Source organism: Micromys minutus (assembly GCF_963924665.1).
Source record: "Micromys minutus genome assembly, chromosome: 3".
Taxonomy (NCBI): Eukaryota; Metazoa; Chordata; class Mammalia; order Rodentia; family Muridae; genus Micromys; species Micromys minutus.
Genome location: NC_137972.1, coordinates 22,068,509 through 22,095,974, shown reverse-complemented (window position 1 = coordinate 22,095,974; position 27,466 = coordinate 22,068,509). Strand labels below are relative to the sequence as shown.

At 46.8% G+C, this 27,466-nt stretch overlaps 1 protein-coding gene and 1 pseudogene across 2 annotated transcripts; one reads left to right on the top strand and one right to left on the bottom strand.

Moving 5' to 3' along the window:
- Positions 1 to 2,535: 2,535 nt before the first annotated feature.
- Positions 2,536 to 14,689, bottom strand: C1S (complement C1s). Its single transcript, XM_080914287.1, has 12 exons — positions 14,539 to 14,689; positions 13,664 to 13,776; positions 13,119 to 13,326; positions 12,645 to 12,822; positions 9,470 to 9,595; positions 8,622 to 8,821; positions 7,737 to 7,890; positions 6,795 to 6,910; positions 6,351 to 6,429; positions 5,693 to 5,821; positions 4,760 to 4,834; positions 2,536 to 3,870 (listed from the first exon to the last, which is right to left on the bottom strand). Exons 2-12 carry the CDS (start codon positions 13,684 to 13,686, stop codon positions 3,074 to 3,076), a joined length of 2,085 nt encoding a protein of 694 aa, XP_080770413.1. The 5' UTR covers positions 13,687 to 13,776; positions 14,539 to 14,689; the 3' UTR covers positions 2,536 to 3,073.
- A 2,689-nt stretch (positions 14,690 to 17,378) lies between these two features.
- Positions 17,379 to 18,066, top strand: LOC308418843 (peroxiredoxin-6-like; annotated as a pseudogene). The gene has a single exon. The product of its transcript is annotated as a peroxiredoxin-6-like (transcript).
- Positions 18,067 to 27,466: the final 9,400 nt, after the last annotated feature.

Sequence of the window (27,466 nt, the reverse complement as noted above, 5' to 3'; positions counted from 1 at the left end):
TACAGAGGTAAGAAGACCAGAAGCTCAGATTCTTATCTAAGCAGGAAGGTGGAGGCTATCCTGGACTACGTGAGACCCTGTCCCAGACAAAAAAAAAAAAAAAGGAGGTGTTAAGCGTTTTAGCTCACTTTTCACTTTTTACTATTATCTCAAATATCGAAAGAAAGGAAATGCTCTATCACGGGTCACAATTCTTGGTGGGTTTCTTTCTTTTTTTTTAATGGAATGGAATTCAGCGTTTTTTATATTTCTATTTATTTTATGCATATGGGTATTTCGTTTGCATGTATGTCTGTGCATCCTGTGTGTCTGAGGAGGACAGAAGAGGTAGTCAGATCCCCTGCGACTGAAGTTACAGACAGTTGTGAGCCGCCATGCAGGTGCTGGGAATTCAACTCTGTGAAAGAGCAGCCTAACTGCTGAGCCATCTCTCCAGCCCTGTTTCTCTAGAATTGTTGTTGTTGATGATTATATTGACATTGTTTGATGTGTTGTGTTTTGTTCTGCACTGTCAGACAGGGTCTAGAGTCAACTCTGTAATCCAAACTGGCTTCGAACTCACTCTGTAAACCTGCCTGGATTTGCATGCAAAATCCTCCTGCTTCTGCTCCCTAAGCAGCTGGTGTCAGCAGGCTGGGGGCGGGGCGGGGGTGGGGGTCAGCAGGATGGTTTCCCATTCTGGTTACCAGATGATGTGTTTACCCTGCAGTCTAAGTGAACTTTTGAACTGAACTATTTATCTTTGTGCAAGATCAGAGTCCTTTCCTGATAAGCTCCAAACACACTCCTGTTAGCTCTGGCAAAAGCTGTCCTGAAAGCTGCCTCTCAGAGCAGAAGCCAGAGCCCCGCCCTCAACCCAAAGCCCCACCCCCTACCCCAGATTCTTAATCTGGTTTTTTGTTTTTTTGGGTTTGTGTGTGTGTGTGTGTGTGTGTGTGTGTGTGTGTGTGTGACGCTGGGGATTGAACTCAGAGCCTTGTGCACGCTAGACGAACACCGTACCTCTGAGCTAAACCTCCATCCCTATTATTATTTTAATACGTGTATGTGTGTGTGTGTGTGTGTGTGTGCATGCATGTCTGCTTCCATGCACGTTCACATCATAGCTCACATGTGGAAGTCAGAGGACAGCTTTTGGTAATTGGTCTTCTCCTCCCCTGTGAAGCTTGGGGATCAAACCCCGGTTGCCAGACACCTTTACCCACCTAGCCATCCCACAGGTTCTTCCTTTTTAAAAATGTATTATTATTTCTATTTTGTTTTGAGACAAGGTCTAACTATGTAGCTCTGACTGGCTTAGAATTTGCTGTGGATCAGACTGGCCTCAAACTCCCAGAGACCCTCCTGCCTCTGCCTCCCTAAGTGATGGAATATAAGGTACGCACTACAACATCCAGCTCCTCCCCATTTATAATTATTATCATAGTCGTCATTATTAGTGCATGTATATGTGTGTGTGTGTCAAATTGGTCACACACATGCCAAGGCACACTTCGTGGTAGTCAGAGTATACCTGTGAGAAGTCTGTTCTTTCCTTCCACAGATTGGGGGATGGGACTTATGGATTTGTGCAGCTTGCACTTGCTAGCCCTAGACCCTTTTTCTCAGTCCTTAACGCTCATGAAAACAGGATGGATCTCCTGTTTTCAGCGTCAAAAACGCTGTATTTCTGGTGGTTTGTAGCTCAGTAGGCAGGGTTTCTGCCTAGTATTCACGGAAGCCTTTGAGCTCAGCATGCATAAACCAGGCATGACAGCGTTCACCGGCAATCCCAGCACTCAGAAAGTGGAGGCAGGAAGATCAGAAGTTCAAGGTCATCCTTTGCTATATAGCTCATTTAAGGCCAACCTGGGCTATAGACAGGGTTCTAACACCGGTTCTCGACCTATAGGTCTCAACCATCGGAAGACACATATTTCTGATGGTCTTAGCAAATGAGACTCAGCTCAGTAGCAAAATTCCAGTTATGAAGTAGCAACAAAAATAATTTTATGGTTAGAGGTTCCTAAGACCACTGGAAACACACCTTTTCTGATGGTTGTGACCCACAGGTTGAGAACCACGGCTCTATTTTTTTTTTAACTTATGTTTCAGAGCTATGATATATCTCATATCTCAGCAGTAGAGCACTTGCTTAACATGTGTAAGGCCTTCGGATCCTCTGCTCAGCATAGCCAATAAACACCTATGTACAGACCAGAATGTGTTGGCATAGACCTGTAATCCCAGCACTTAGGACGACTGAAACAAGGAAACAGTAAATTCCAGGCCGCAGTGTGAGTTCCAAGCCAATGCAGACTACATGGTGAGATCATGTCACACACAAGATGGCTGTGGTCCTTCGGCATTCTTGGGGAGGAGATTTTGTTTCCTTTTTGGGTGTTTTGTTTTCCGAGTTCTTTCCTAAGAGTCAGGAAAGTATCTCTCAGTTTTTGGCTGACACATTTTGTTACAGAGTTCAGTCTGTTTGCCGACTTATTGACAGAGTAACCAAAACTATCAAAAAAGAAGACCAACAACATTCAATTTCTCTTTTACTAAGTCATTATATAGTATGATACAAAGGAGGATTACAAGAAAATTAATTATTGAAATAATTCACAAGGGGAAATTAAGGTCGTCAATTCTAACGTCCTGGTACTCAGTAAATCTCACCTAGAAAGGAAAAGGCTGTGTTCCCTGTCTGCTTAGCATTACACGTGAGCTGTTGATGCCTGAATTCCATGACATGATGCCCTCAAATTTCCCTCCCCTTCTGTGGCTCTTGAGCTAGCCAGAACCAGATTGAAACATGCTTTATTGTAAGTAAATAAGAAATCTTCAAGCAGGCTAAATGAGGGGGAAACTGGTTAAGATATCCCTGTGGGCTAGAGCAAGACAGAAGGGCTTCTGCCATGTCGTTAGCAAAAACAACAGAATAACCAACAGGACTCAGTGATCAGCCCTGCCTCCGTGCAGGCTTCTTGACACTCAAGTTCAATGTTAACCATACTCCCGAGCCTTCTCTTCATCACTGCCATCGGATCTGAGAACAATGAGTTGCCATGCCCTAGAGGGGTGTTGTCACCTACGGTTAGTCCTGCCTGGGCCCACTATTCTCCTGCATAGTTCTCAGGATCCAGTCAATGTAGTTCTTGACCTTCGTGTAGATCCCGTAGGTCCCACACTTTTTCCCCCAGGACACCACTCCAGCCACATAGAATTTGGAGTCCTTGACATTGGGGACCGGCAGAGCAAAAGCGCCACCGCTGTCCCCCTCACAGCTGTCAACACCTTTTTCTCCAGCACAGATCATGTTGTCAGTGAAAACATAGTCACCTGGCCTTGCCTTGGGGTTCTCCTCTTTCACCTGTTGGCACTTTTCTAAAGAGGTGACGGGTAACTTTGCCCCTCTGAGGTGCATAACATTGTATCTCTTCTCTGTCCGGCCCCACCCTGAGATCAGCCCCAGGTCACCCTCTGAGGGGTCGTACTCTGAGGAGGTTCCTGGCAGGCAGATGGGGGAAACAGTGGGTCCCATCTTCACAGGGTCTTTCAGCCGCACCAGGGCAATGTCATTGTCAAAATTTGTCCTCGTGTTCAGGTCATCCTTCAGTTTCCAGCCAGGGTGAATAATCACGCGTTCGGTGACGAGCCTCTGAGCATTTCCCAGTTGATCCATTCTCAAAGACGTGGACCCGACATACATCGATGGGTCAGAGTTTTCCTCCACAACGTGAGCGGCCGTCAGCACCCAGTACTCATCAATAAGGGCTCCGCCAGCTCGGGGGTACTCAAAGAAGACTTGCCAGGGAAAGCTTTGAATCTTTGTAGGGTATCCTCCAAATATCCTCTGCTGCATTTTAAAGGGCTCGGTGGGGATTCCACAGACTAGGAAGGAATAAGAAGAAAGAGAGAAGCCGGGAATGATGCTAGCCTCTGGAAAAAGATCAGCCACACAAATGTTCTACCCAGTGGGTAGCAGAGTTCTTAATATCAATATCTTAATATCAATTTTAATATATATTAAATATTAACATATATTTAATATATTAAATCAATACATTGAATCAATATATGAATATCTTAATCAATTTTAGTCAACTCCCTCCATATCTGACTTTTCCTAGTCTCGCCTAAACACCTCCTTTGCCAATGCCAAGCAGACTTATGGTGGAGATTGGCTAAACAGGGTTGGGGATGGGGGGGATCTATGAATGACTAAATCCAAATAAGCTAGTCTTTTACAGTTCGCAGCTTGACTCACAACCCTTCATGCTCAGCCCATAAGGCCAAAGACCTGACTAGAAGGCAATGCTGAGAAACTCTTCAGCTCACACAGATAATGGCAGTAGGTTTTCTACCTTCAACTGATACTCAGAGGAAGTCTTTATCTGGTATGCGTGTGGTGCAGGGGCAGGGATCTCCCTACGTAGTGCAGATTGGTCTCCCAGCTCACAATCCTTTCTCAGCATCCAGAGTGCTAGAATTACAAGTGTGCACCACCAGACCCAGCTCTGTTGGTGTGGTTTGATCTGCACTTCCCTAATGACTAACGTGACACCAACTGTTGATGCTGGCAGACTTTTCTATCTCCCTTCAAGTCTGCCTGAGTTGGTGCCTTTGAAGAAATCCCACGGCCCAGAGTTACTTTCACTGCTGAGCTCTGGGAGACGGGGCTAACTAAGCCCTTTCCAGGGAAGGTTACAGCTAACTTCATGTGGTACTTACTCCCTACATGAATAGCTATAGTTTCTACCCACACCACAGCCCAGATTACCTGGAATACATTTTGGAAGCTCGATACCCAGCTGGTCATTCACCCAGCTCCCGTTAGCGGTGCAGCGATACTCCCCTGGAATAGCACAAGGAACATGTTACATTCAGCTCATCTCTCCTGCCTCCCACTTCATTCAAAGCTCCAGCTCTTCTGGATGTTGAACAGGGAAGCAGAGTGAATGAGTTAGAAAAGAACCTTCAGCCGGGAGGGATGCCACAGACCTGTTATCTCAACACTTAGGAGATGGAAGCAGAAAGATCCAGGCCAGCCTCTGCTACATAGAAAAGGCCTCCCTAAACCATGTGTCTCCATCTCAAAAAGATTAGAGAGAAATGGGAAGGGAAGAAGGGGAAAGAGGGAGGGGAAATATCCCAGGCTGACTTTGAACAACTCCTACCCTACCTTCCAAGGGCCTAGGATTACAAACCTCCATCACCACTGCCTGCCTTCCTGTGGATTTTATCTGAAACAGCTGCTATGGAGTCAGAGAGCCGCATGAAATCAATGTTGTAAAGGGATTCCTGTTACTGTTACTGTGACAATAAGGTGGTAGTCTCTATGACACCTCACGAATGGTCCTGAGTACAGACCATGTCCCACGAGACAACTGTGTCCTTAGTCTATTAGTCTAAACCAAAAGAATGACGATGTCTTCTCTGCCATGTGCCCACTCTCATTCTTACACTCCCTCCCTCCCTCCTCTGTCTCTGTCTCCCTCTGTCTCTCTGTCTCCCTGTCTCTGTCTCTCTCTGTCTCCCTGTCTCTCTGTCTCTGTCTGTCTCTCTCTCTCTCTCACACACACACACATACACACACACACACACACACACACACACACACACCTCTACAAATTCTCTCCAACAGAGAGAGCAGTGATCACCCTCCGGGTCACCCACACTCCTTCCCTCTCTCTTCTCTAGTAGAAGAACCTACCGCCTTCTTCATGTTCCATGTAGTAATGCGGCTCTTCACACCTGTAGTGAATGACAGAGCCAAATACGGTGTCTTCTGAATCTTCAACTTTGCCGTTCTCAATGGGTTCTGGGATGCCACAGTCCACAGCTACAAGAAGAAGCAGGGGGATGGACAGTCACTCCCTCCCAGGAAGAGTTAGGGACCCATTCCATCCCCACTCTTTCCTTAGTCACATCCATAATCACCCCCAGGATAAATCTTTCAGAGTCAGCCTTTTTTTCCCCCCCCCCCCCCGGCATCTTCTCTAACCCAATCCTCTGTCCCCTGATACCTGACAATACAGATAGCTGCCAATGCAGACAGAAGCATCTTGAGAGAGGCCAGGAGGAACCTAGTTCTCTGGTTGCCAGAGGCTCCTGTGTGAGCCCAGAATATACTCCCTTAGAGCTATGAACCACATATCCTTTCGTCCCTTCTTTTAAAGAAACACGGTAGTCTAATTGGCCTAGGACTAGGAGAGGGCCAGACAATCTTCTATGACAGACTCCTTCAAAACCACAAGCCATTTCCTTCTCTCACTAGCCTAGAAGGAAACATGCATTTGAATTTTGGTGTGTGGATTATTTCATCCCCTCCGGGAGGGGAAAGAAGAGTTCCTCTTTGAAGAGACACCTACGTTGACATTCTAGTCTGGAATTGCTCCACTGTCCGTTGCTTTGACAAGTGGAATAAAATGATGTTGAGCCAACACTTCCCTGGAGGAAAACAGACATCAACATTAATTTAAAAAAAAAAAAAACATAGAGAAAAACCAAATCCAATAACGAAATTGAATCTCTGGCCTAGGATCAATGAGAAGCCCTTATCAAAAGAGACTTGGAACATCTTAAGAAGAATAACCCAAAGTACCCAGGAGCTACAGTGAGAAGACAGCTCTGTCCCAGCATTTCAGCTCCCGTCCACAGGAAGACTGAGGGCAGAGAGGGTAAGCTGGACCAGGAGCTCCAGACCTCAAAGGAAGGACTGACAACCTTGAGCCGTCCCATCTCTGGCAGCGCCAGCCACACGTGCTCACTGATCTAGAGCCCGAGGTTAGAAAGCTCCCTGAATGGCACTTTACCTCCACAACTTCGAACCCATCCACACAGGTTATCTTCACCACGTCGTTAAACACGTATTTCACCTTTTCAGGCTCCCAAATAGAGTTAGCGGTGATTTCTCTGGGGCAGGGGATGGCTGAGAGGACAGAAATGAGATTTTACTAAATAGTTGGGAACGGTGTGCTGTTTTACATAATCCCACCTCCACCACCAGCACCACCTCCAACACCATCACCTACACTACCACCTCTACCACCACCATCTCCACCAGCACTACCACCACCACCCCTTTTATTGAGACAGGATTTCTTTGTGTGTGCCCTAGGGTAGACTGGAGCTCTTACTATGTAACCCAGGCTAGTCTGACCTGCAGTAATTCCCCTGCCTCTACTTCTCCAGTACTGAAAATATAGCTGTGTAATAGCATCTTCAGACATTCTCACATTTTCTGTGCATGGGAGAGAGATACTAGTGTATCTACACACAGGCTGGAGGAGGACACTGGGTGCCTGCTCTGTCACTCTCTGCCTTAGACAGGATATCTCACTGCACCTGGAGCTTGCTGTGTTTGCCTAGGCTAGCTGATCACCAAGACCCCGTGATTCCCCTTTCTCTGCCCACTGCTCCGAGACACAGGAGTTACAAACCTACTCGGCTGTGGCTGGATTTGTGTCACATACAAAGATCCAAACTCGGATTCTCATGCTTGACCAGCAAATGCTCTTACACACTGGCCCTGTCCCCACGTACTTTCCAGAATTTCCCCTTGACCTCAGTTCGAATGTCTAACATTCCAGTGAGTAAGGCTACGATGCCACCCATTACCTGCCCCTCCTCCCTGTTGTCTGCGCTGGGAGACTAGTTTAAAAATTTGTGAACCAAAGAACAGTCCATCTGGTCTGACTCTGTGTGTCCAAAGAATTTTGTATCCCCAGCCAAAGAGGCGCTTTTAGGGTACTCACGATCTCCATGGTAACGAAGCTTCCAGCCCTTTTTTTGCCCCGTTAGGTCAGTTTGAAAGACAATATCGAGAGTATTGCTCTGGGTTTTAATAGTTAGCGGTCCAGGGAACCCATTGCCACAGTAAGGACCAAACTGTTGGTTTTTTGCAGCAAACTGGAAGGAAACAGTGTTATAAAATCACAAGAGAGAAAAATGTAAAGGAAGGAAATGGAGGGTGAGATATGAAAATGAGAGGGTTTTAGTGGGAAAGAGAGAGGAGGAGGGCGGGAGGAAGGGAGAGAGGAAGAGAGAGAGAGAGAGAGAGAGAGAGAGAGAAAGAGAGAGAGAGACTAAAAGAGGAAAGAAGACTCTCACCATGAGTGGAGGCTAACATTTGTAATCCTAGGACTCTAAGAGGCTGGAGTTTTGAGGCCGGCCTAAGCTACAAGCAAACCCCTGGCTTAAGGGAGGAGCAGGATAAGAAAAAAAGGGAAAGAAGGGGAGGGGAAGGGGAGGGGAAGGAGAGAGGAGGGGAGGGGAAGGGGAGGGGAAGGAGAGAGGAGGGGAGGGGAAGGGGAGGGGAAGGAGAGAGGAGGGGAGGGGAAGAGAGGAGGGGGAGGGGAAAGAGGAGGGGGAGGGGAGAGAGGAGGGGGAGGGGAGAGAGGAGGGAGAGGGAAGGAGAGGGGAGAGAGGAGGGGAGGGGAGAGAGGAGGGGGAGGGGAGGGGAGGGGGGGGAAGAGAGGGGAGAGAGGAGGGGGAGGAGAGGAGAGGGGAGGCGAGGGGAGAGGATGGGGAAGAAGGAAAATTAGTCTCTGAGATGTAGCTATGCAGTGGAGTGTTTGCCCAGAACCAACCACATCTAAATGAGTTGGGGCTCAGAACCAAATTCATCATCTACGACGCACAATTAAACTGTCATGGCAGTTCCCCTCCGAGTCAGCAGGTTCTACATCAAAATCTTCTCTCCGGATAGTCACCACTATTCGGAAGCCCTCCTGCAACCGAATCTGGTATTCACACCTTGAGTTCTCCGGGTATGAATTGGGATAATTGGGACTTGCGATCTCACCAACCAGGGCAGTGAATACATCACCACTACAGTTGACTATAGGAGATAAAACGAGAGAGGACCAATCAGATACAGAGACAAGAAGTCCCCGCCCTCTCTCCTTTTCGTCATAACCAGAGTCCTCCATTCAGATTAGCCCAGATCGGTTCCCTAAATGAAGCCTTCCTGAAGCAATTACCCACAGTGCTACTAAGGCGAGCTAGCCAAGCCTAGGCAGTGTCTCTCTGGTTGCTATGGTTATATATGGACGTCTCCATGTAGAACTTTCCATAGTTGTGAGCAGCATCGGGCACTCTCTTCACAGACATCTATCTCTTCCAATTAACCAACTTTACCCTGAAGCCTCATGTTATGGTTTGGATCTTAAGCATCCTCAGGGCTTGGTCACTGGCCTGTGACACTATTAGTTGGATGACGAACTCTTCACCTAGTCTAACAGGTGGAAGTTAGGTCATTGCAGTATGACTTGAAAGGGACTTTGGTACCCCCGGCCCTTTCAAGCTATGTAAAGCTAATATACCTATTCTTCCTGCCCTCCTGAGGCTCTCATTCCATTTGTGAATAGCTAAAACCAGGAGGCGCCATTTGAAGGGAGAGCCTAATCAAAATTGGAATGATAGGCTAAGTCCTCACTCTGTCCCAAATTCTAAGGAACATGAAGACCTCTCTCGATGCTAAGCTTACCTCCACAGTTCCTCATGTCATCATGGAGGAAGTATTCTGGGGGGCAGGAGCAGAAGTACCCACCAATGAAGTTATTGCAGAAGTGGCTGCAAGGGACATCTTCAAAGTCTGTGCATTCATTCACATCTGCCAAAAGCAAAGAAAATTCAAGGTCAAGAACAAAGACCTAGAAGGAAGAAAGATGTAAGCCAAATCTATAAGGATAAAAAACAAACAAGCAAACCAGAAAAGGCTTGTTGCTTAAATACTCTCAAAGCCAGGCATGGTGGCTCATTCCAGTAATCCCACTATTCAGGTGGCCAAAGCAGAAGGGTTGACATGAGTTCAAGACCAGCCTGGGCTTCAGTGCAAAACCCTTTCTCAAAAGAAAAAAGGACGAGAGACATAGAGATTCAGAGACAGAGAGAGACAGACAAGACAGAGAGATAGAGACAATGAGACAGACAGAGATACAGAAGTAGGAGGAAGGAAGAAGGAAGGGAGGGAGGATGGGTAGGAGACTGGGAGGGAGGGAGGGAGGAAGGAAGACTCTAAAGGCCCCCAAGAACATCATGAAAGAGCCAGAGGAAGAGTCAGGAGCGTTGAGGAATGCTGTCTTCCAGGCATGACAGGCCACAGCATTCTTAGACTCACTGCAGCTGTTGTTGCATGCACAAGTCTGTGCCTGTCAACATCCTGTCATGGTGTGGGGAAGGACTCATGAGGCCCCACCCCTCCCTGAGGATCTATAGGCAACTGATTTATTGCTGGAGGAAGGAGAGACGTCTTTGTCGGTACAGCCACTGGTAAGGTGCCCATGTGCTTATAAATAACCCCTTGACAAGCTCTTACACAAATCCTAACCAAATCCATCAACACATAAAAGTTACAGAAGCAGAAGACAGAAGAAGAGTGGAAGAAGTAGGAAGGGACAGGGAAGGGTCCTGAGGGCAAGCTTGGACAAATGCACCATGTATGGGCAGGAGAATATCATAATGAAACTGTTATTATAGCTAAAACCTGTTAATAAAGAAATTGGGAGGGGCAGAGATTTGGCTCAGTAGTTAAGAGTACTTGCTACTCTTCCAGAGGTCTAGATTCAATTCCCACCACCCACAAAGCAGTTTACAACTCTCTAATTCCAGTCCAGTTCCAGGAACTCCAATGCCTTCTCTAGATTCTTCAGACACTCCACGTGTGTCATGTGTATACATGCAAGCCAGTAAGACATCTATACACACGAAATAAAATATTTAAAGTAATAAATCTCAAAACATTTTAATTCTTAAATATTTATTTATTGTATTGATATTTTATGCAGCATGCATGTCTGGTGCCCTTTGAGATCAGAAAAGAGTATTAGATGCTCTTGAACTGAACAATAGTTGTGAGCTGCCATGTGGATGCTGGGAACTAAACCCTGGTCCTCTATGAGAACAGCAAGTTCCCTGAATTTCTGGCTCATCTCTCTCTAGCCCCATATTTTAAAATCTACAGCTACAATAAGGATTTTAAATCACTTTTCGGAAGTTCGATTCAGAGCTGTGCCCTGCCACTGTAGAGCTGTAAGGGACCTTGCACCATGAGAAAGATGATCTACTGGGGGCTGGAGAGATGGCTCAGTGGTTAAGAGCACTGATAACTCTTCCAGAGGTCCTGAGTTCAATTCCCAGCAACCACATGGTGGCTCACAACCATCTGTAATGGGATTCGATGCCCTCTTCTGGGGTGTCTGAAGACAGCTACAGTGTACTCATATACATAAAATAAATAAAATAATCCTTGGAGAAAGACAATCTATGACTTTTCTTGCATACAAAATATACCACACAAGGCCAGTCTGAGCTACATAGAGACACTTTGTCTGGAAAAGAGAAAAACATCTGTGCCAGACACAACACCGAAAGTAAAGGTGGCGGTGACGTCACCTGGAGAAACATTAGTACCTCCTTTCTAGGATGTTGGTCTTTCTATAAAACTAGGCGGCATTTGGACTTTAGGAGCAATCCTAACTTCATTTTAACCTGGAGACTGATGCAGAGGGACCTAACCACGTACTCCTTCTGACCCACTCTAGGTAAATTATTAACGCTTTCAGTTTCCACTTTTTCTCTAGTCCTGAGGTTTCCGGGAGCCTTGCAGACATAAAGGAAGCACTCTGTCACTAAGCTTGAGTGATTCTTTTTTAATACAGAATATTTTGTAATCCAGGCTGTCCTTGAGTTCCTGATTCTCCTGCCTCAACCTCCTTAGTACTAGGATTACATCATGCCAGAATTCCCAGCCCTCTCTTTACATTTTTTTTAAAATTTTTCTTGAGACAGGATCTCTATTTGTTTACCCCTGACTGTCCCAGAACTTACTTTATAGACCAGGCTGGCCCCTCACCTTTGCCTATGCCTCTGCCCCTCTGCCTCTGCCCCTCTGCCCCCCTGCCTCTGCTTCTGCCCCTCTGCCTCTGCCCCTCTGCCTCTGCCCCTCTGCCCCTGCCTCTGCCTCCTGAGTGCTGGGATTAAATTTGTATTTATTATTATTATTGTCCATGCATTTGTGTGTGTGCATAATGGGCGCATGCCAAGGCATAATCATAAAAGCCAGAGGGCAAGCATATAGTGTTCTTTACTCCTAAGTTTTCATGGGCCCTGAACTCTTATGAGTGGTTGCATAGCAACCATTTCACAGACTGAACTGTCTCACCAGCCCTCTTTATGCTTCTAATATGGGAGACAGGGCCAACTGCCTGTGTTGACCTTGAGTTCACGATTCTTGTGCCTCGGCCTTCAGAGTGTATGGGATTACAGGCTTGCCGGATCTTTATCTTTATAGAAAGACAATGGTACCCACGCTGTAGGGCTGAACTAAAGGTTGCATTCCTGTAAGTTAGCCTTCTGATAGAGTACCATTTCTCCATGATTCTCATGCCCACCATCGGCTTTGACATCACCAATGTGTGGTAAAGTCACACAAAGGCAATTCATAAGCAGATCCAGGACAAGTCAACATTCGTTAAAGATATAAACAGCCCTGGAGTGGTGGCACACACGTGGAGACTTGGGGAGTCCAGCTGAGGCTGCATATCAAGACCATGGCTCAAAGCGAGAGAGAACAGAGTCCTCGTCTGATGTGTTGTGTGGTGCTTTGCCTGCCTCTCGTCCTTTAGTCGGATCCAGATGTCACTCACAGAGGGAAGCCTTACCTATGGCAGTGTAATACGCTGCAAAGCCAGTGAAGCGTTCTTCGTTGGAGAAGTCAGACGTAAAGACCACCTGCAGTTTATTGTTTGGAAATTGAAACTCCTCCACAATGGGGGAGTTGGGACTCTTACTGGTCCTCTGGCCACAGAGTCTCCCTTCCTCGTTGCCTCCTGAGATTATCTAAGGGAAGAATCAAATGTAAAACTAAGAATGGGCAAAGAGAGCAGAAGCTTTACTCCCGGATCTCCAGGTCTGTTTGTCTGTCCTGTCTGTCTGTCCCATCCTCACCTCAAGTGCTCCCAGGGCTGGGGATCAAATACAAGGGACTTGTCCTTTCATGGCAAGTACTCTACCACTGAGCCATTACCCGTGTCCCCCCACCATTGACAGCTTGACAACACAGAGCCCCACAAATCCTCTCCCTCCTCCATCCCTCCCCACCTTCCATCTCTCTCCCCCCTGTGTTCGCAAGATACCTGCACTGAGTCGTAGGCACAGTTCTCTGACAGCTCTACATCCAGATGGGTGAAGTAAAGGTGGATCCCAAACCCCTCGGGGACTTCTATGTCCCAAGTTTTCACGACCTCATTGGGGTACGCCTGGGGATAATTAGGGGACAGGATCTCCCCGTACATAGTCGGCTCAGCAGAAAATGATGCCAAAAGAGAAAACAAGACAAAGCACCTGAAAGGAAGGGGGGAAGTCACAGAGGGGTAAAAAACCAGAACCAATGGCTTCATGCAGAACTCTGACCGTTAGGCCGCCAGCATGCCGTGGAATAGACAAAGCTTGGAATAAATATTTTAAAAAATTAAAAACCAAGGTTCAGATCTGAGCTCTTTCTGGAGAAAACAAGAAGTCACATATAACAGGCCTATGTATATAAGCCCAGCAGTCTGGGGACAGAAGAAGGTTAGTAAGTGTCATGACAGCTTAGACTACATAGTGAGACACTGTCTCAAAACTGTGAGAGAGTGGGGACGGAGTTCAGGCACATTTCTGTAGAAACCTGATCACTTACCACATCTCTGGCGATTTGCCCATGGCTCTCTGGACCTCTGGACTGACTGTCTTTATCTGACAAATACAGGCGTCTGCTTTGGTAGTGAGGGGCCACCCAGAGCTCAGTGTCACCTTTCAAGAATACCATAGAGATAGGTTCCTATCAGGAAAGGCCATTACATGATACCTGGCCTCTCACACCCTCCCGGTGAGATTTCCACTAACTTCCCAGACCAGCACTGAGTTACCCTGCCCCAGCCATCTTTCAGTTTTTCCGCAAAGGCGTGAGGAGTTTCTCCCGGCCTTTCATGTCTCTCCGCATTTCCACGCAGGACTGAACATCCTGATCACCCGTCTGAGACTGGATCGATCCCCTCCCACTCAAGACAGCCCTCTCTGACTGCTACTGCAGGTGCTTCTGCTAGTGGCCCAATGGCCACTGATGGAGGAATGAGTTTCCTTCAGTAGGGACAGGAAGGGATCTTGGGAGAAGCTAATCAGGAAGAAAGTATGCCTCCACTGTGGCAAGGCACAGAGGATGACGGGGAAAGAGAAAGCAAACTGAAAACCGTCAGGACACGCCTTCCTTTGCTTTTCTGGAGTTGGTTGGTTTTGTCCTTTGCCTCAAAAGCAATGTATCTTCCCATAGTTCCCAGAAAAGTCTTTCGCAAATTGCCTTTACCCTTGAAACACTGCTATATGAGAAAAGATGAGGCTGGGGTGGGGTGGGGGTGGGGGTCCAGCATATGAGACCCCCCATATCTGCCCTCATTCTGAGCTCCTTCCAACCCTCCATCTTTGCTCCAAACCTTACTCTACATGGTCTCCTGATTTTCCCTGTTCCTCCATCAAAGCTTCCCTCTTTCTTTAAGGCTTCCTGTTTAAAGTTGTTACCTTCAGGAGCTGATGGGAACAAGTGGGTCAGCCTCCTCTCCTGCCTCTGGTCATGCTTGTGAAGCCCCTGCGGCTCCAGAGGGAGTCAGTCTCTGCAGGAACCTCCGCCCAACCTCCCTGTTCTGTCTGCTCTAGGATTCCCTACCGGAGTGTGTTGTGCTTGTCCGAAATTCCCTGCTGCAAACAGAGGGGGCTGGGAGACCACAACTTGGGAAAGGCCTTGATCTTAGAGCTCCCTCTGCTTTCAAAACAAGAACTGCATCAGTTTCCCTGGGCTGAGAGATCCGGAGAAAAAGAGGGGAATGGGGAATTTTGAGATTGCCCAATTCTCTCTTTCAGCCAAAGGGTGTGTTTCCGACTTTTCGGGGAAATCAGGTGGTTTATTTTTAAAGGAGGGAGGGGTTAATAAGACGGTGGGGGGAGGGGGGAGAGCTAAACTCAGAAAATCCATCCCTGGAGCTGTGTGAGTCACAAATCAAAGGAAGAGAATCATCAGAAGTAGAAGTCGTTGTCAGAAAGCTATAGGAGGCGAGAAGGCTTAAGTAACCACCAGGCAGAAAAACTTGACATTCTACAGGCTCTGGGACCCACATCATGGAGGGGGGGGGGGAGAAGCTCCTGCAAACTGTCCTTAGAGACAATATAAATGCAATTGTTTTTTTATTAAAAAATAAATGCGACTCATCCTGCCTCGGAGACAAATTCAGTGGCTGGGTGACAACTTGCACCTAGACTGCAGACAGCACATGCGCTCTCTTGTTTTCTTCATCCTAAAAGCCCCTTCTCAAGGCTGGGCAATGCCTGTAATTCCCGAAGAATTTCTGAGGCTCTGAGTCTAGCCTGGGCTACCTAGAGAGTATGGGGCCAGCTAGTTCTGTATAATACATTTGTTTCTTGTTTAATTGGGTGCCATCCCAGTACTTAGGAAGTGAAGCCAGGAGCTATGAGAAGTTCAAAGTTAGTGTTTCCTTATAGAGTCAGTTGGAGGGCAACCTGGGCTATCTGAGATCAAAACAGAGATGGAGGAAAGAAAGGAGGAGGGGAGGGAGGGAGAAAAGGGGAAAAAATCCATTGCATCACTAAGCCATGAGGCTCAGGTCAGATGCATCATTTTTACAATGGCTACCGGGATCTATAATTGGGACCTACCCCCATCTCGGGACCGAGACAACAGCCCACTGTTTAATCATTCTGCACATTGGTCTCCACTCCTTTCAGAGGCAGTAAGATGTAGAAAGGATGAGGCATGGCAAGGCAAGCTCTAGTTTCGTGTTACCAGGTCTTGCCCCAAGCAGGGTCCTTTTTCCTTCTATCATAGGACAAAAGACAAGACCAAGGATCAACTGAGCAAGTGAAGGGGAAACTGACTACAGGGAGAACCCAACAGTGGCAAGGCACAAGCAAGAGGGTCACCAGCTCAAACCGGTCTGCTCTACACAGAGTGTCAGTCCAGTCAGGGCTGCACACGGTGACCCTGTCTCCTGAACAAGCAAAAACTGGTGTGGGAGGACAGAGACATCCCCACGTTCAGTGTTTGCTGCTCTTGCAGAGAACCAACATTCAATCCCCAGCACCTCACTGTGGCTCAGAACCGTCTGTAACCCCAGTTCCAGGAGATCTGATCCAATATTTCTGTGGCACCCACACACTTGTGCACACACACAGAAATGAACGTGAAAGAGTGCACTGCTCTTCCAGAAGACCCCACCACTTATGTCAGGCAGCTCACAGCTTCAGAACGACTGGAAGCCTGGCCGACGCTGGGCTTCATGTAACTCACAGAGCATTCGTAAGAAAAGCCAACGGGCTATTTTATGAGTCAGCACACTTCATGGCCAAACGCTTTATAAAAACAAAACAACAACCAACAGGCTTGGGTTATGTAGTGGAATTTTTGTTTTGTTTTGTTTTCTGGACTTCCTCCACGGCTCACTAGACAACACCCATCCTTGGGAGCGTCTTTCCCTTTGTTCATAAACTATCTTTTCCCATGATCCTCTGTTTAGTCTCACTTTCTCTAAAGACTCCTGTCTTAGCTACTTTTCCGTGACATACGCCAACTTATAGAAGACAGGTTTTATGTGGGGCTTAAAGGTTCATAGGCTTAGACTCCATGAAGCTCGTGGTGGAGAACATGGCTGCCGGCAGTCGGGCGCGGCACTGGAGCCATAGCTGAGAGAGAGCTCAGGTCTCAAGGCACAACCACAAGGTAGAAAGAGCTAACTGGGGGTGCTGTATGAAAGCTCAAAGCCCACCCCCAGAGACACACCTACTCCAGCGAGACCACAGATCCTAATTCTTCCCAGACCGTTCTACCATGACAACCAAGAATTCAAATATGTGAACATATGGGTCGATCCTCATTCAAAGTACCACAGCCCCTCTCCTGACATGCAGCTGCTTACTAACCTCCATTACACAGCCTGCCAGCTTTTCTGGACCCTAACTCACAAGTTCTGACGTGTTTCCACTTATCTATTTTTTTCCCTCCCGACAACTGCCAGGATTTTGGCTTGTCTAACGCTGTTTCTCAAACTCTAATAGATTTGCCCTTAAGCCTCATTCTGGGTCCTTTTCTAAATTATTTATTAACAAGGACATGAACAGACTGCTCAGAGATTAAGAGCACTGGCTGTTCTTCCAGAGGACCCAGGTTCAAATCCCAGTACCTACATGGTGGCTTACAACCTTCAGTGGAATTCTGGTCAGGGGAACTGACACCTTCTGCCCTCTATGGGCACCAGGCATGCATGTAGAACTCATACATATAAAACAAAATAAGTAAATCTGGCTCACTGCTGCGGCTGCACCACCTTGTTCTCAGGGTCACCACGGCCGCCATGCCCGGAGGGCTGCTTCTTGGGGACAAAGCCCCCAACGTTGAGACCCATACCATCATCAGCTGCATCTGCTTCCACGACTTCCTGGGATATTCATGGGGAATTCTCTTTTCCCACCCACGGGATTTTACACCAGTGTGTACCACAGAACTTGGCAGAGCCGCCAAACTGGCACCAGAGTTTGCCAAGAGGGAGGTTAAGTTGATTGCTCTTTCAGTAGACAATGTTGAGAACCGTCTTGCCTGGAGCAAGGACATCGACGCAGCACCCACAGAAAGGTTGCCATTTCCCATCACCAATGATAAGGACAAGGGACCTTGCCATCCTGTTGGGTATGTTGGATTCAGCAGAGATGGATGATAAAAACATGCCTGTGATGACCCGTGTGGTGTTCATTTTTGACCCTGACAAAAAACTAAAGCTGTCTATCCTCTACCCAACCACCACAGGCAGGAACTTTGATGAGATGCTCAGAGTGATTGGCTCTCTCCAGCAGACAGCCGCAAAGCCGGTTGTCACCCCAGTTGATTGGAAGGTGAAACTGCCCAAGAACCAGATGCCCAGCTTGTCGGAAATATCCAAAGGACAGTCTCTGGTGGTCACCTTCAGGATCTGGGTTTCTTGGGGCTTTTTCTATTGTCCCAGTACCAGGGATTTGTTTAAGAGATCATTCACATTGTTTATATAAAACACACATACACACGTAAATCTGAAAGAAATTTTCTGAATAGCAATGAACCATGCTCCTCTTCCTCTCCCTTCTCTTCTTCCTCCTCCTCCTCCTTCTCTCATTCTTCTTCCTTGCAACTGGGTCTGACTGTGTAGCCCTGGCTGACTTGGAACTTTCTGTGTAGTCCAGAGAAACCTTGAACTCACAGGGAATGCCTGTCTCTACCTCCCAAGTGCTGTGTGCCACCATGCCAGGCAACGGAACATGCTTTTTAGGAACATGCTTTTTAGGTCTGAGCCTGTATGAGCTAAAACAGGGCCTCATTTCTCCCCCCAGATATATCTCTGGGAACCTCAAAGCAACACCAACCCTTTGTTTACAGTAAAAACACCCTTAGGGCTGGAGAGATGGCTCAGTGGCTAAGACCAATGACTGTTCTTCCTGAGGACCAGAGTTCAGATCCCAGCACAAACATAAGAGTTTCACAATCTCCTGTAACTGGTAGTTCAGTGGATCTAATGCCTTCCTCTGGCCTCGAAGGGCTCCTTTATACACATGATACACATAAACTCATAAATGGACACACACACACGCACAACACACACATCTACACCACTAATAAGTAAATTAAGTAGTTTTTTAAAAAACAGTTTAAGCAGAAAATGGCCCACATGTTTACTCTGGGAATCTGAGGCCACTCTGGTTTACATAGCAAGTTTCAGACTAGCCAGAGCTTCATAGTGAGACCCTAGATAGATGAATAGATAGATAGATAGATAGATAGATAGATAGATAGATAGATAAAAAACAAAAACCTTGAGCAATGGTGGCACAGGCCTTTGATCCCAGAGCTTAGGTGGCAGAGACAGGTGGATCGCTTCAAATTTGGAGCCAGCCTGATCTACAGAATGAGTTCCAGGACAGCCAGGGCTAAACAGAGAAACCCTGTCTCAAGAAATGCACACACACACACACACACACACACAAAGAGAGAGAGAGAGAGAGAAAGAGAGAGAGAGAGAGAGAGAGAGAGAGAGAGAGAGAGAGAGAGAGAGAGAGAGAGAGAGAGGGGAATACTTTAGTTCCATCCAGAAATGGGATCATCATTCCATTAGCACATTCTCCTTCAGCTACTGGACACCATTCCTTAAAAGAAGGGCATTCCTGTGGCAAACAGGGAGGGTTCTGTATCTCTAAGCCTGCAGTGGGGCCCACTCTCGCTAAGTCCAAGTGTGGGACAGGGTAGGGCTCATGAATCTGCCAAGTTAAGGGGCTCAAAAGTGAAGAACTGAAATGTTCCAGGTGGTGGCCAAGAACTAAGACCAAGCCACAGATGAGAACTACTTAGAGGTCTTCACACAGGAAGAGGGGACCAGCTGGTCAAGTGATAAGCAGGAAGCTCCCACGGTGAGAAGCACCCTGGGAGGGATGCCGATGTTAGCAATGAAGACTCCTCTTGCAGATCATAGGCAATGGCTGTTTCAACTGTGAGACCTTCCTAAGCTTCTGAGCGCCGCAGGCAGGCCCTTCAGCCACCCCATCTCCACCCGCTTGAGACTCTGAGATCTAGAAGAACAGGGAAGCCCGTTTTCCCCATCCAGTCGTGTAGAAGAGCCAGAGCTTGCACACTTTCATTTCTCCTCCACAAATGCAGTAGAGGAGAATTCGCGCAGCCGCCCCCGCCCCCGCCCCCGCCCCTGCCCCTAGCTGGAAACATGTTCCTGCCACGAGGCAGCCATCTAGTGTTGAAAATTAAAACATGGCTTTAAAAAAAAATGTTTAAAGAGCATCTTAACTTTCCCCTGCATCTCTTGTAACTTAGGGTTTTACTGTGTCAGCCCTAACCCTATCCAGTGCTGGGAACTGCTTTGTGGCCTCACTTGGGGTCCACATCCACCAAAACCAGTACACAACAGCCTCGGCAGACACTCAAAGACGCTTCTTTGAGAAACCCACACCCTTGTTTTTGGTGTGTCCTATTTTCCTCACTGCCTCTTGTACCCAAAATGTATGTTGTTAATAAACTTTTTGCTGTTTTTCTTGTTTGTTTATTTGTTTGCTTGTTTTCAAGACAAGATTTCTCTGTGTAGCCCCGGGTACCCTTGGAACTCACTCTGTAGACCAGGCTGGCCTCAAACCTGTGTCTGCTTCCCACAGGCTGGGTTAAAGGCATGCATCACCACCACCAAGGTTTGTTGGTTGGTTTTGTTTTGTCTTTGTTTTTCAAGACAAAGATTCTCTGTGTAACCCTAAGTGTTCTGGAACTAACTTCCCCTTCCCCTTCAGACCAGGCTAGCCCCAAACGCAGAGATTCTCCCTGCCTCTGCCTCCCAAATCTGGCATTAGCCACCAACACAGGCTAGAAAAAGAAAAAGAAAAAGACTTTTCAAAAGAACTCCAGCTCTGTTTCATGCTGTCTTGTAATTCTGTTCCTCCTGGGGTTGTAATGCCTTCCCCATCTCCACTGACACTCTTGTGTGAAAATTTTTAGTTTCTATTTTTCCCTGGAGCCCAAGCCTCAGAACCCCAGTACTGAGGTGGCTGGTGAGCTCCATCTCTAGAACATCCTTCTCAGAAGAATACTCACTTTTTTTTAAGCCTTTATTTTTTATTTGGGTATGAGCCTTACTATGTTACCATATGCATGCAATGCCCAAAAATGTCAGAAGAGGGCGGCAGATGCCCCGGGACTGGAGTTACAGGGGGTTGTGAGCCTTTTTGTAGATTGGGAGTGGGGTGGGGAATTGAACCTGTTGGGGGAGGGGACTTAACAGCTGAGCCATCTTTCTCCAGCCTCCTGAACAGGCATTCTTCGAATCTTTCCAGGTATTTCCAGATATGCATCTCTTTTATGACTCCTACCACCGACTTTCATGAAATCGCTCTACTTCAAAGCATTTTCCTCCTGGGGCAGGCTTTCTCTTTGACCTCACGCTTGTTTGAGTACAAAAAGTCACCAAACAGGTAAGTTTGGCTTTGCTCTGAGACGAATTCACATGTATTCCAGTATTTTCAAAACTCACTTGTAGCAAAGGCTTGAAAATCCTCGAAATTCCGATTCCCCTGCCTCATCCTCCGGGTGCTGGGATTACAGGTCTCACCACACTGGACTCTCTCCTACTTTTTCAATCACTAACTATAACGACCTTAAGCTACTTGACTTGCAACACCAGCAAACTCATCAACCTTGAAATGCATCCAGGAAGCTGGAGAATTTCCCACGCTCAAGCTTACGAACGAGTCACTCGAATCCAAGGTCAGACTTTCTCCTGTTTCTTCCGTGATCCTCTGTGGAGGGTGGAATTCGCCAACCCAGCACACCATACCTGTACCTGACAAATAAGAGCCGGACTGCTCTTGCTCATGTGACACCTGCAGGAGGGAAGTTCTAGAATGGAACATTATCAGTAAGAAAAACAGTCAGACCTGTTCCAGGCTTGGTGGCAAACCCACGGCACTACTGGGGGATTCAAAAGCAGTGGCGCTCAACTTTCCAAATGCTACGACCCTCTAATACAGTTCCCCATGTGATGGTGACCCACCCCATTCCCCCAAGCCACAAAATCACGTTCATTGTTAGTTCATAACTGTAATTTTGCTACTGATACAAATCACAATGTAAATAGTCTTGGAGCTAGAGGTTTGCAGGGGGTTGCGACCCACAGGTTGAGAACCGCTACACTAGACCCTTTAGACACCGATTCTTGTAAGAGAAAGTTGGATTGTGGGGGACGTGCTCTTCTGCTCTTTGATCCAAGTGGGGCAGGCAGCCTCTACCACCACACTGTAGCCATTGTGTGCTGGGTTGTCACAGGTCCAAAACAACAGGAAGAAGCGACTGTAGACTGAAATCCATGAGACCAGGAGCCAAAATCAACCCTTCCTTATAAATTGCTTATCTTGGGTATTTGATTTTTTTTTCCCCCTTACCCTAAAGAACTGAAGCTTGAACGGGGACTTGGAACGGCCAGCATTGCCTCTGTGGGCTAACCGCCGGTCTCCCTTTCTCTGCTAACTCTTCCCAGATCCACGCTAACCCCTGTTCCCCTCTTGTCGTCCGTGGGTTTACCCCACACCAGGTGAGAAGAGCGTCTTTCCTGACGACTGTTCTACTCGTTTCTGAAACTATGGTGCTTATCAAAGTCACATCGCAGGTGGCGGTTTCTCCAAGTGTCTTATCACTCACAGAGAGCCTTTCTCTAGCAACTGCTTATTGTGGCCTCCAGGATGGGGAACATAGCCTGATGGGTAGAGTGCTTTCCCCGGAATGCCCCGGGGCCGAGGGCACTCCCTAGTACCACAGAGAAAGGAAAACAGAAACTTTTAATATGTCACCGTGATTCATTTATTTAACAAATAAGGTTCATATTGATTTGTAGTATGTTAGACTGAACCAAGCACCAGACTACTGAGCACCTCCCTGCCCCCCCCCCTCTTTTAGCACTTTGGGGTTTTGTTTTGTTTTGTTTTAAGATTTGTTTTTATAGGGCTGGTGAGATAGCCCAGAGTGTGAAGGTGCCCACCACCAAGCCTGATGACCCGAGTTACCCCAGGACCCACATGATAGGAGAGAACTGACTCACATGGATATCGTCTGCCCTACACACACACACACACACACACACACACACACACACACACACACACACACACGCACGCACGTGCACATACACACACTAAAAATTTTTAATTAATTTAAAAGGTATTTCTTTACATTTACGTGTTATCTTTGTGTGTGTGTGTGTGTGTGTGTGTGTGTGTGTGTGTGTGTGTGTGTGCCATATGTGTACAGCTGCCCACAGAAGCCAGAAGAGGTTATCAGATACCCTGCAGCTGAAGTTACAGGTGGTTGTGAGCTGCCCAACCTGAATGCCGGGAACTGGATTCAGGTCTTTTGCAAGAATACAAGTATTTCTTAACTTCGGAACCATCTCTTCAGCCGCCCCCTCCCACATTCCTACTGCCCATCCCCACCCCATCAACGTTGTTGTTGTTGTTGTTTAGACAATTTTTTTTCTTGAGCTGCCAGGCTGTCCTTGAATTTATAATCTCATGTCCTGACCTCCTCAGAAGCTAGGATTATAGGGCTGACACACAGAGTGTTTACTCTGTTCTAAGAATACAAATGTGAACAAGGATCTTCGTGTGTGTCCCACCCTGTGTGCCCCCATCCTTCCCCACCCCCATCCTCTGAAGGAACTTGCTTTTCAAGCCAGATTAATGGTGCATCCCAGTGACCCAGCACTGAGAAGGGCCAAGTCGAGGAAGAGCACCAAGCCACCAGGACTACATAGTGAGACCCTGTCTCAAAACACTAAATACATTTAAAAAAGAAAGAAAGAAAGAAAGAAAGGAAGGAAGAAAGAAAGAAAGAAAGAAAGAAAGAAACTTGCATTCTAGTGGAAGAAAAGACCAAAAAAAAAAAAAAAAAAAAAAAAGTGAGTGGAAGTTTAATGATAACACAGTGGGTTGATTTTTCTGTGTATATGTGATTAGCTTTGCAATTTATTATCTTCTGGAGAAGTAACCATCTGGCTTGCTTCCAAAATTGAACATATTAGTCTTTTTTTGTTTTGTTTTGTTTTGTTTTGTGCTAGCAACTTTTTTTTTTGAATGCACAAAACAAAATTACATATATAGTTGTTGGGAGAGGGGGGTTGGAAAGATGGCTCTGTGGTTAAGAGCACTAACTGATCTTCCAGAGGACTTGAGTTTAATTCCCAGCAACCACAGGGTGGCTCACAACCATCTATAGTGGGATCCAATGCCTTCTTCTGGTGTGTCTGAAAACAGCTACAGTGTAGTCATATAAATAAATAAATCTTTAAAACAGACACTTTTTGCTAGGTGGAAGTTTATTTTTGATGGGTGGTATTGTTTTGAGACAACATCTCATTTTGTAGCCCAGGCTAGCCTCCAGTTCCATGCCAATTTTCCCATCAGCCTCTTGAACACTGGGATACAGGTGTCTCCCTCCACACCCAGCTGGGGTTTTTTTTGTTTTTTGTTTTTTGTTTTTTTTTTTTTTTTTTTTTTTTTATTTTGTTTTGGGGGGATTGATTTTGGGGGCTTGTAGTTTCTTTCTTTGTTTTTGAGACAGGGTTTCTCTGTGACTCTGGATGTCCTGGAACTTGCTCTATAGACCAGGCTGGCCTCGAACTCACAGTGATCTGCCTATGTCTGCCTTCTGAGTGCTGAGATTAAAAGCCACCATGCCTTTCTTTTTCTTGAGACCATGTCACACTACATGGCCCAAGTTGGTCTTGAACTCACACTCAGCTTACTGTTGTTAGCTTACTGTTGTTGCTGCTGCTTTATTGGTTTTATATATATATATATATATATATATATATATATAAATATTATATATATATATATATATATATATATATATATATAGAGAGAGAGAGAGAGAGAGAGAGAGAGTACACTGTAGCTGTTTGCAAACAGACCAGAGAAGAGGGCGGCACTGGATCCCATTACAGATGGTTGTGAGCCACCATGTGGTTGCTGGGAATTGAACTCAGGACCTTTGGAAGAGCAGTCAGTGCTCTTAACCCCTGAGCCACCTCTCCAGCCCGTTTTATATTTTACTGTGGTGGTGAGTATGTAACCGACAGGCCACACCTGTGCGGTGGGTATGTGGAAGTCTGGAAACACCTCGACGTAGTCTGTGTTCTCTTCTGTGTCTACACCAGATCTGGGATGGAGCTCTGGTTCAGTCTTGTGGGGTGAGTGGTTTGTCCTCGGAACTATCTCTGTTCCGTCCAGGTCTCTGTACCTGTTTCTATTTCCAGACAGTGTCCTGCTAAGGTTCCTGGGTAGGTCTTGATTTTGTAATACTCCTGCTTCCACTTACTAAGTAGCTGTGATTACAGGCCCAGCTACAGGAGAGAGGTGGGGGCGTAGGGGGAGACTGGTCCTGACATGGTGACCCTGTGGCAGTCTTTCAGAAATAGGTTCTCTCCTTCTGCAGTGAGTTTCAGGGATCAAAGTCAGGCCATCAAGCTTGTGAAGCAAGAGCTTTAATCTGCTAAGCCACCTGGCCTTAAATGTGCCTTAAACTCCTCCTTGGGTGGCATGGAATTCATGTCCTCTCTACCCTTGAATATGGCTGGGCTCTGATCCTCACAACCAGTATACAGTCCAGTGGGCTCTGTAAATTCCAAAGCCAGGTGGGAAAGGGCTATCCTGCACTCCACACCCCTGAACTCTACAAACAACGTCTCCAAGTGCTCTGAAGGGCACTCCAGTCTTATAGCTGCAGGCTCCCTCTTGTTTACCTCTAGTTCCATCCTGTGATTGGCTAAGTTACAACACGCTTGAACTTCGGTATCCTAATGTCTGTTCTGAAACTGAAGGACTTGACTGGGAAGAGACAGGATTCCATTCTTTATGACGAGGCCACATGGGAAGTCCTTGATGACAGGGAGATACTAAACCCCTAAATTCTGATGAAACATCTCACCTGTGAAAGGGGCCACACCCATCTTCGGGGGAGCTACAAACTCTTCATTTTATTCATTCGATTTTCCAGATGGGTCGCTCTAGATAGCCTTGACTGTCCTTGAATTCACTCTGTAGACCAGGCTGGCCTAGAACTCAGAGATCCACCTGCTGAGTGCTGGGATTAAATTCATGTTTTATCACCACCAACAATCAGGTCCTCATCATCTGTTCACTCCTATGTGTGGTTGTGTGTGTGTGTGTGTGTGTGTGTGTGTGTAAGTCAGAGGACAACTTGCAGGAATGGTCTCTCTCCTTTTGCCATGTGGATACCAGAGAATGAACTCCAATAGTCAGGTTTTGCAAACGAAACCTTTATCTGTGAAGCCAAGGCACAGGCCCAGGGGCTGCTCCGCCCCAGGGTTCTATCATCCATCTAAAGGATGACCCTGCTGTTGGATCAGGCTGTAATTCCCGGCGTTGTATAAGACAGGGGCTTTCCAGGTTGGCTCTAGGGACAGGAGACGACACATTGTACACTCGGATAACTCTGTTCCTGGCTGTGCATGAGGACATCACCACCTGCCCAGCACCACCCATGAGACACAGACTGACAAATTCATTCCTCAGAGTTAAAAGGGCATGGCTCTGTAAGCTTATTGAAGTCAACGGGATAACATATGATATCAAGAAAAACAGACTAGAGAATTGATCAAACACACCAGACCTAAAAGGAGTGCCACACCCTCATCTGTCACCGTAAGAAAAGGATGCCCGATCTTTCCCGGGCAATGGCCCTAAAGAGCCTGTCATCTGACCAGCTGGGGACCAACAGGCAGAGAACCAACTACCGCACTGGCTTCAGCTCAGTTGTGCCCACTGTTAACATGACCTAATCAAATTGCCATCCGTCCATTTGACCATCTGCCCAGTTGTTTGTCCTTCTGGACTGGTCCCATGCTTTGTCTCTGCAGCATGATTCAGCCCTAGTGCTCAGCTTAGCTATAAACCGCAGGCTGGAGATATGGCTCTTTCGCAACCCAACAATTTGTCATCGAATGGCCAACCATTGAAATTATTGTCATATTACCAGAGTAGGTATAATGGGGGGGGGCTTGTACAAGTGCTAAGGCATGCATTTGCACATGCATTTCAAAGCTGGAAGTCAATGTTAGGTGTTTTTCTCTATCGATTTCTACCTTTTTTTGTTTGTTTGTTTGCTCATTGGTTGGTTGGTTGGGTTTTAGTTTTGGTGGTGGTGGTGGTGGTAGTGGTGATTTTGGTGGTGGTAGTGATGGTGATGATGATGGTGGTGGTGATGATGGTGATGATGATGTTGGTGATGATGGTGATGATGATGTTGGTGATGATGGTGGTGGTGATGGTGGTAGTTATAGTGGCCATGGTTTGCTTTTGAGACAGGAGCTCTCAGTGAGCCTAGAGCTCACTGATTTGGCCAACCTGGCTGTCCAGCTCCCAGGATCTTCCTGTCTCCATCTCAGCAGTACTAGGATTAAAGAGAGGCACACCACAGCATAGTGAGGCACGCCTTTAATCCTAGGACAATGGAAGCAAAGGCCGCTGGATCTCTGTGAGTTCTAGTCTAGCCTGGCCCATAGAGCTATTTCTAGGACAGGCAGGGTTACACAGAGAAACCCCGTCTCAAACAAACAAACAGAAAGATGTGCACCGCCTCCCTAGTTTTTTACATGGCTGCTGGAGATCCAAACTCAGGGCCTCACACTTGTGCAACAAGCATTTTGCTGACTGAACCATCTCCCCAGCCCTCTCGAACATATTTGTATCCTTATCAAAATAAATTGGAACCATATGAGCATATTAAAACCGTATCAAGAAAACCAGGCCAGAGAATTGATCAAACATACTATACCTAATTACAGTGTCATGCCTTCATTTGCATCCCATAAAGTAAAGGCCCTCAACATTGTGATGGCAAATGACCCACCCCATG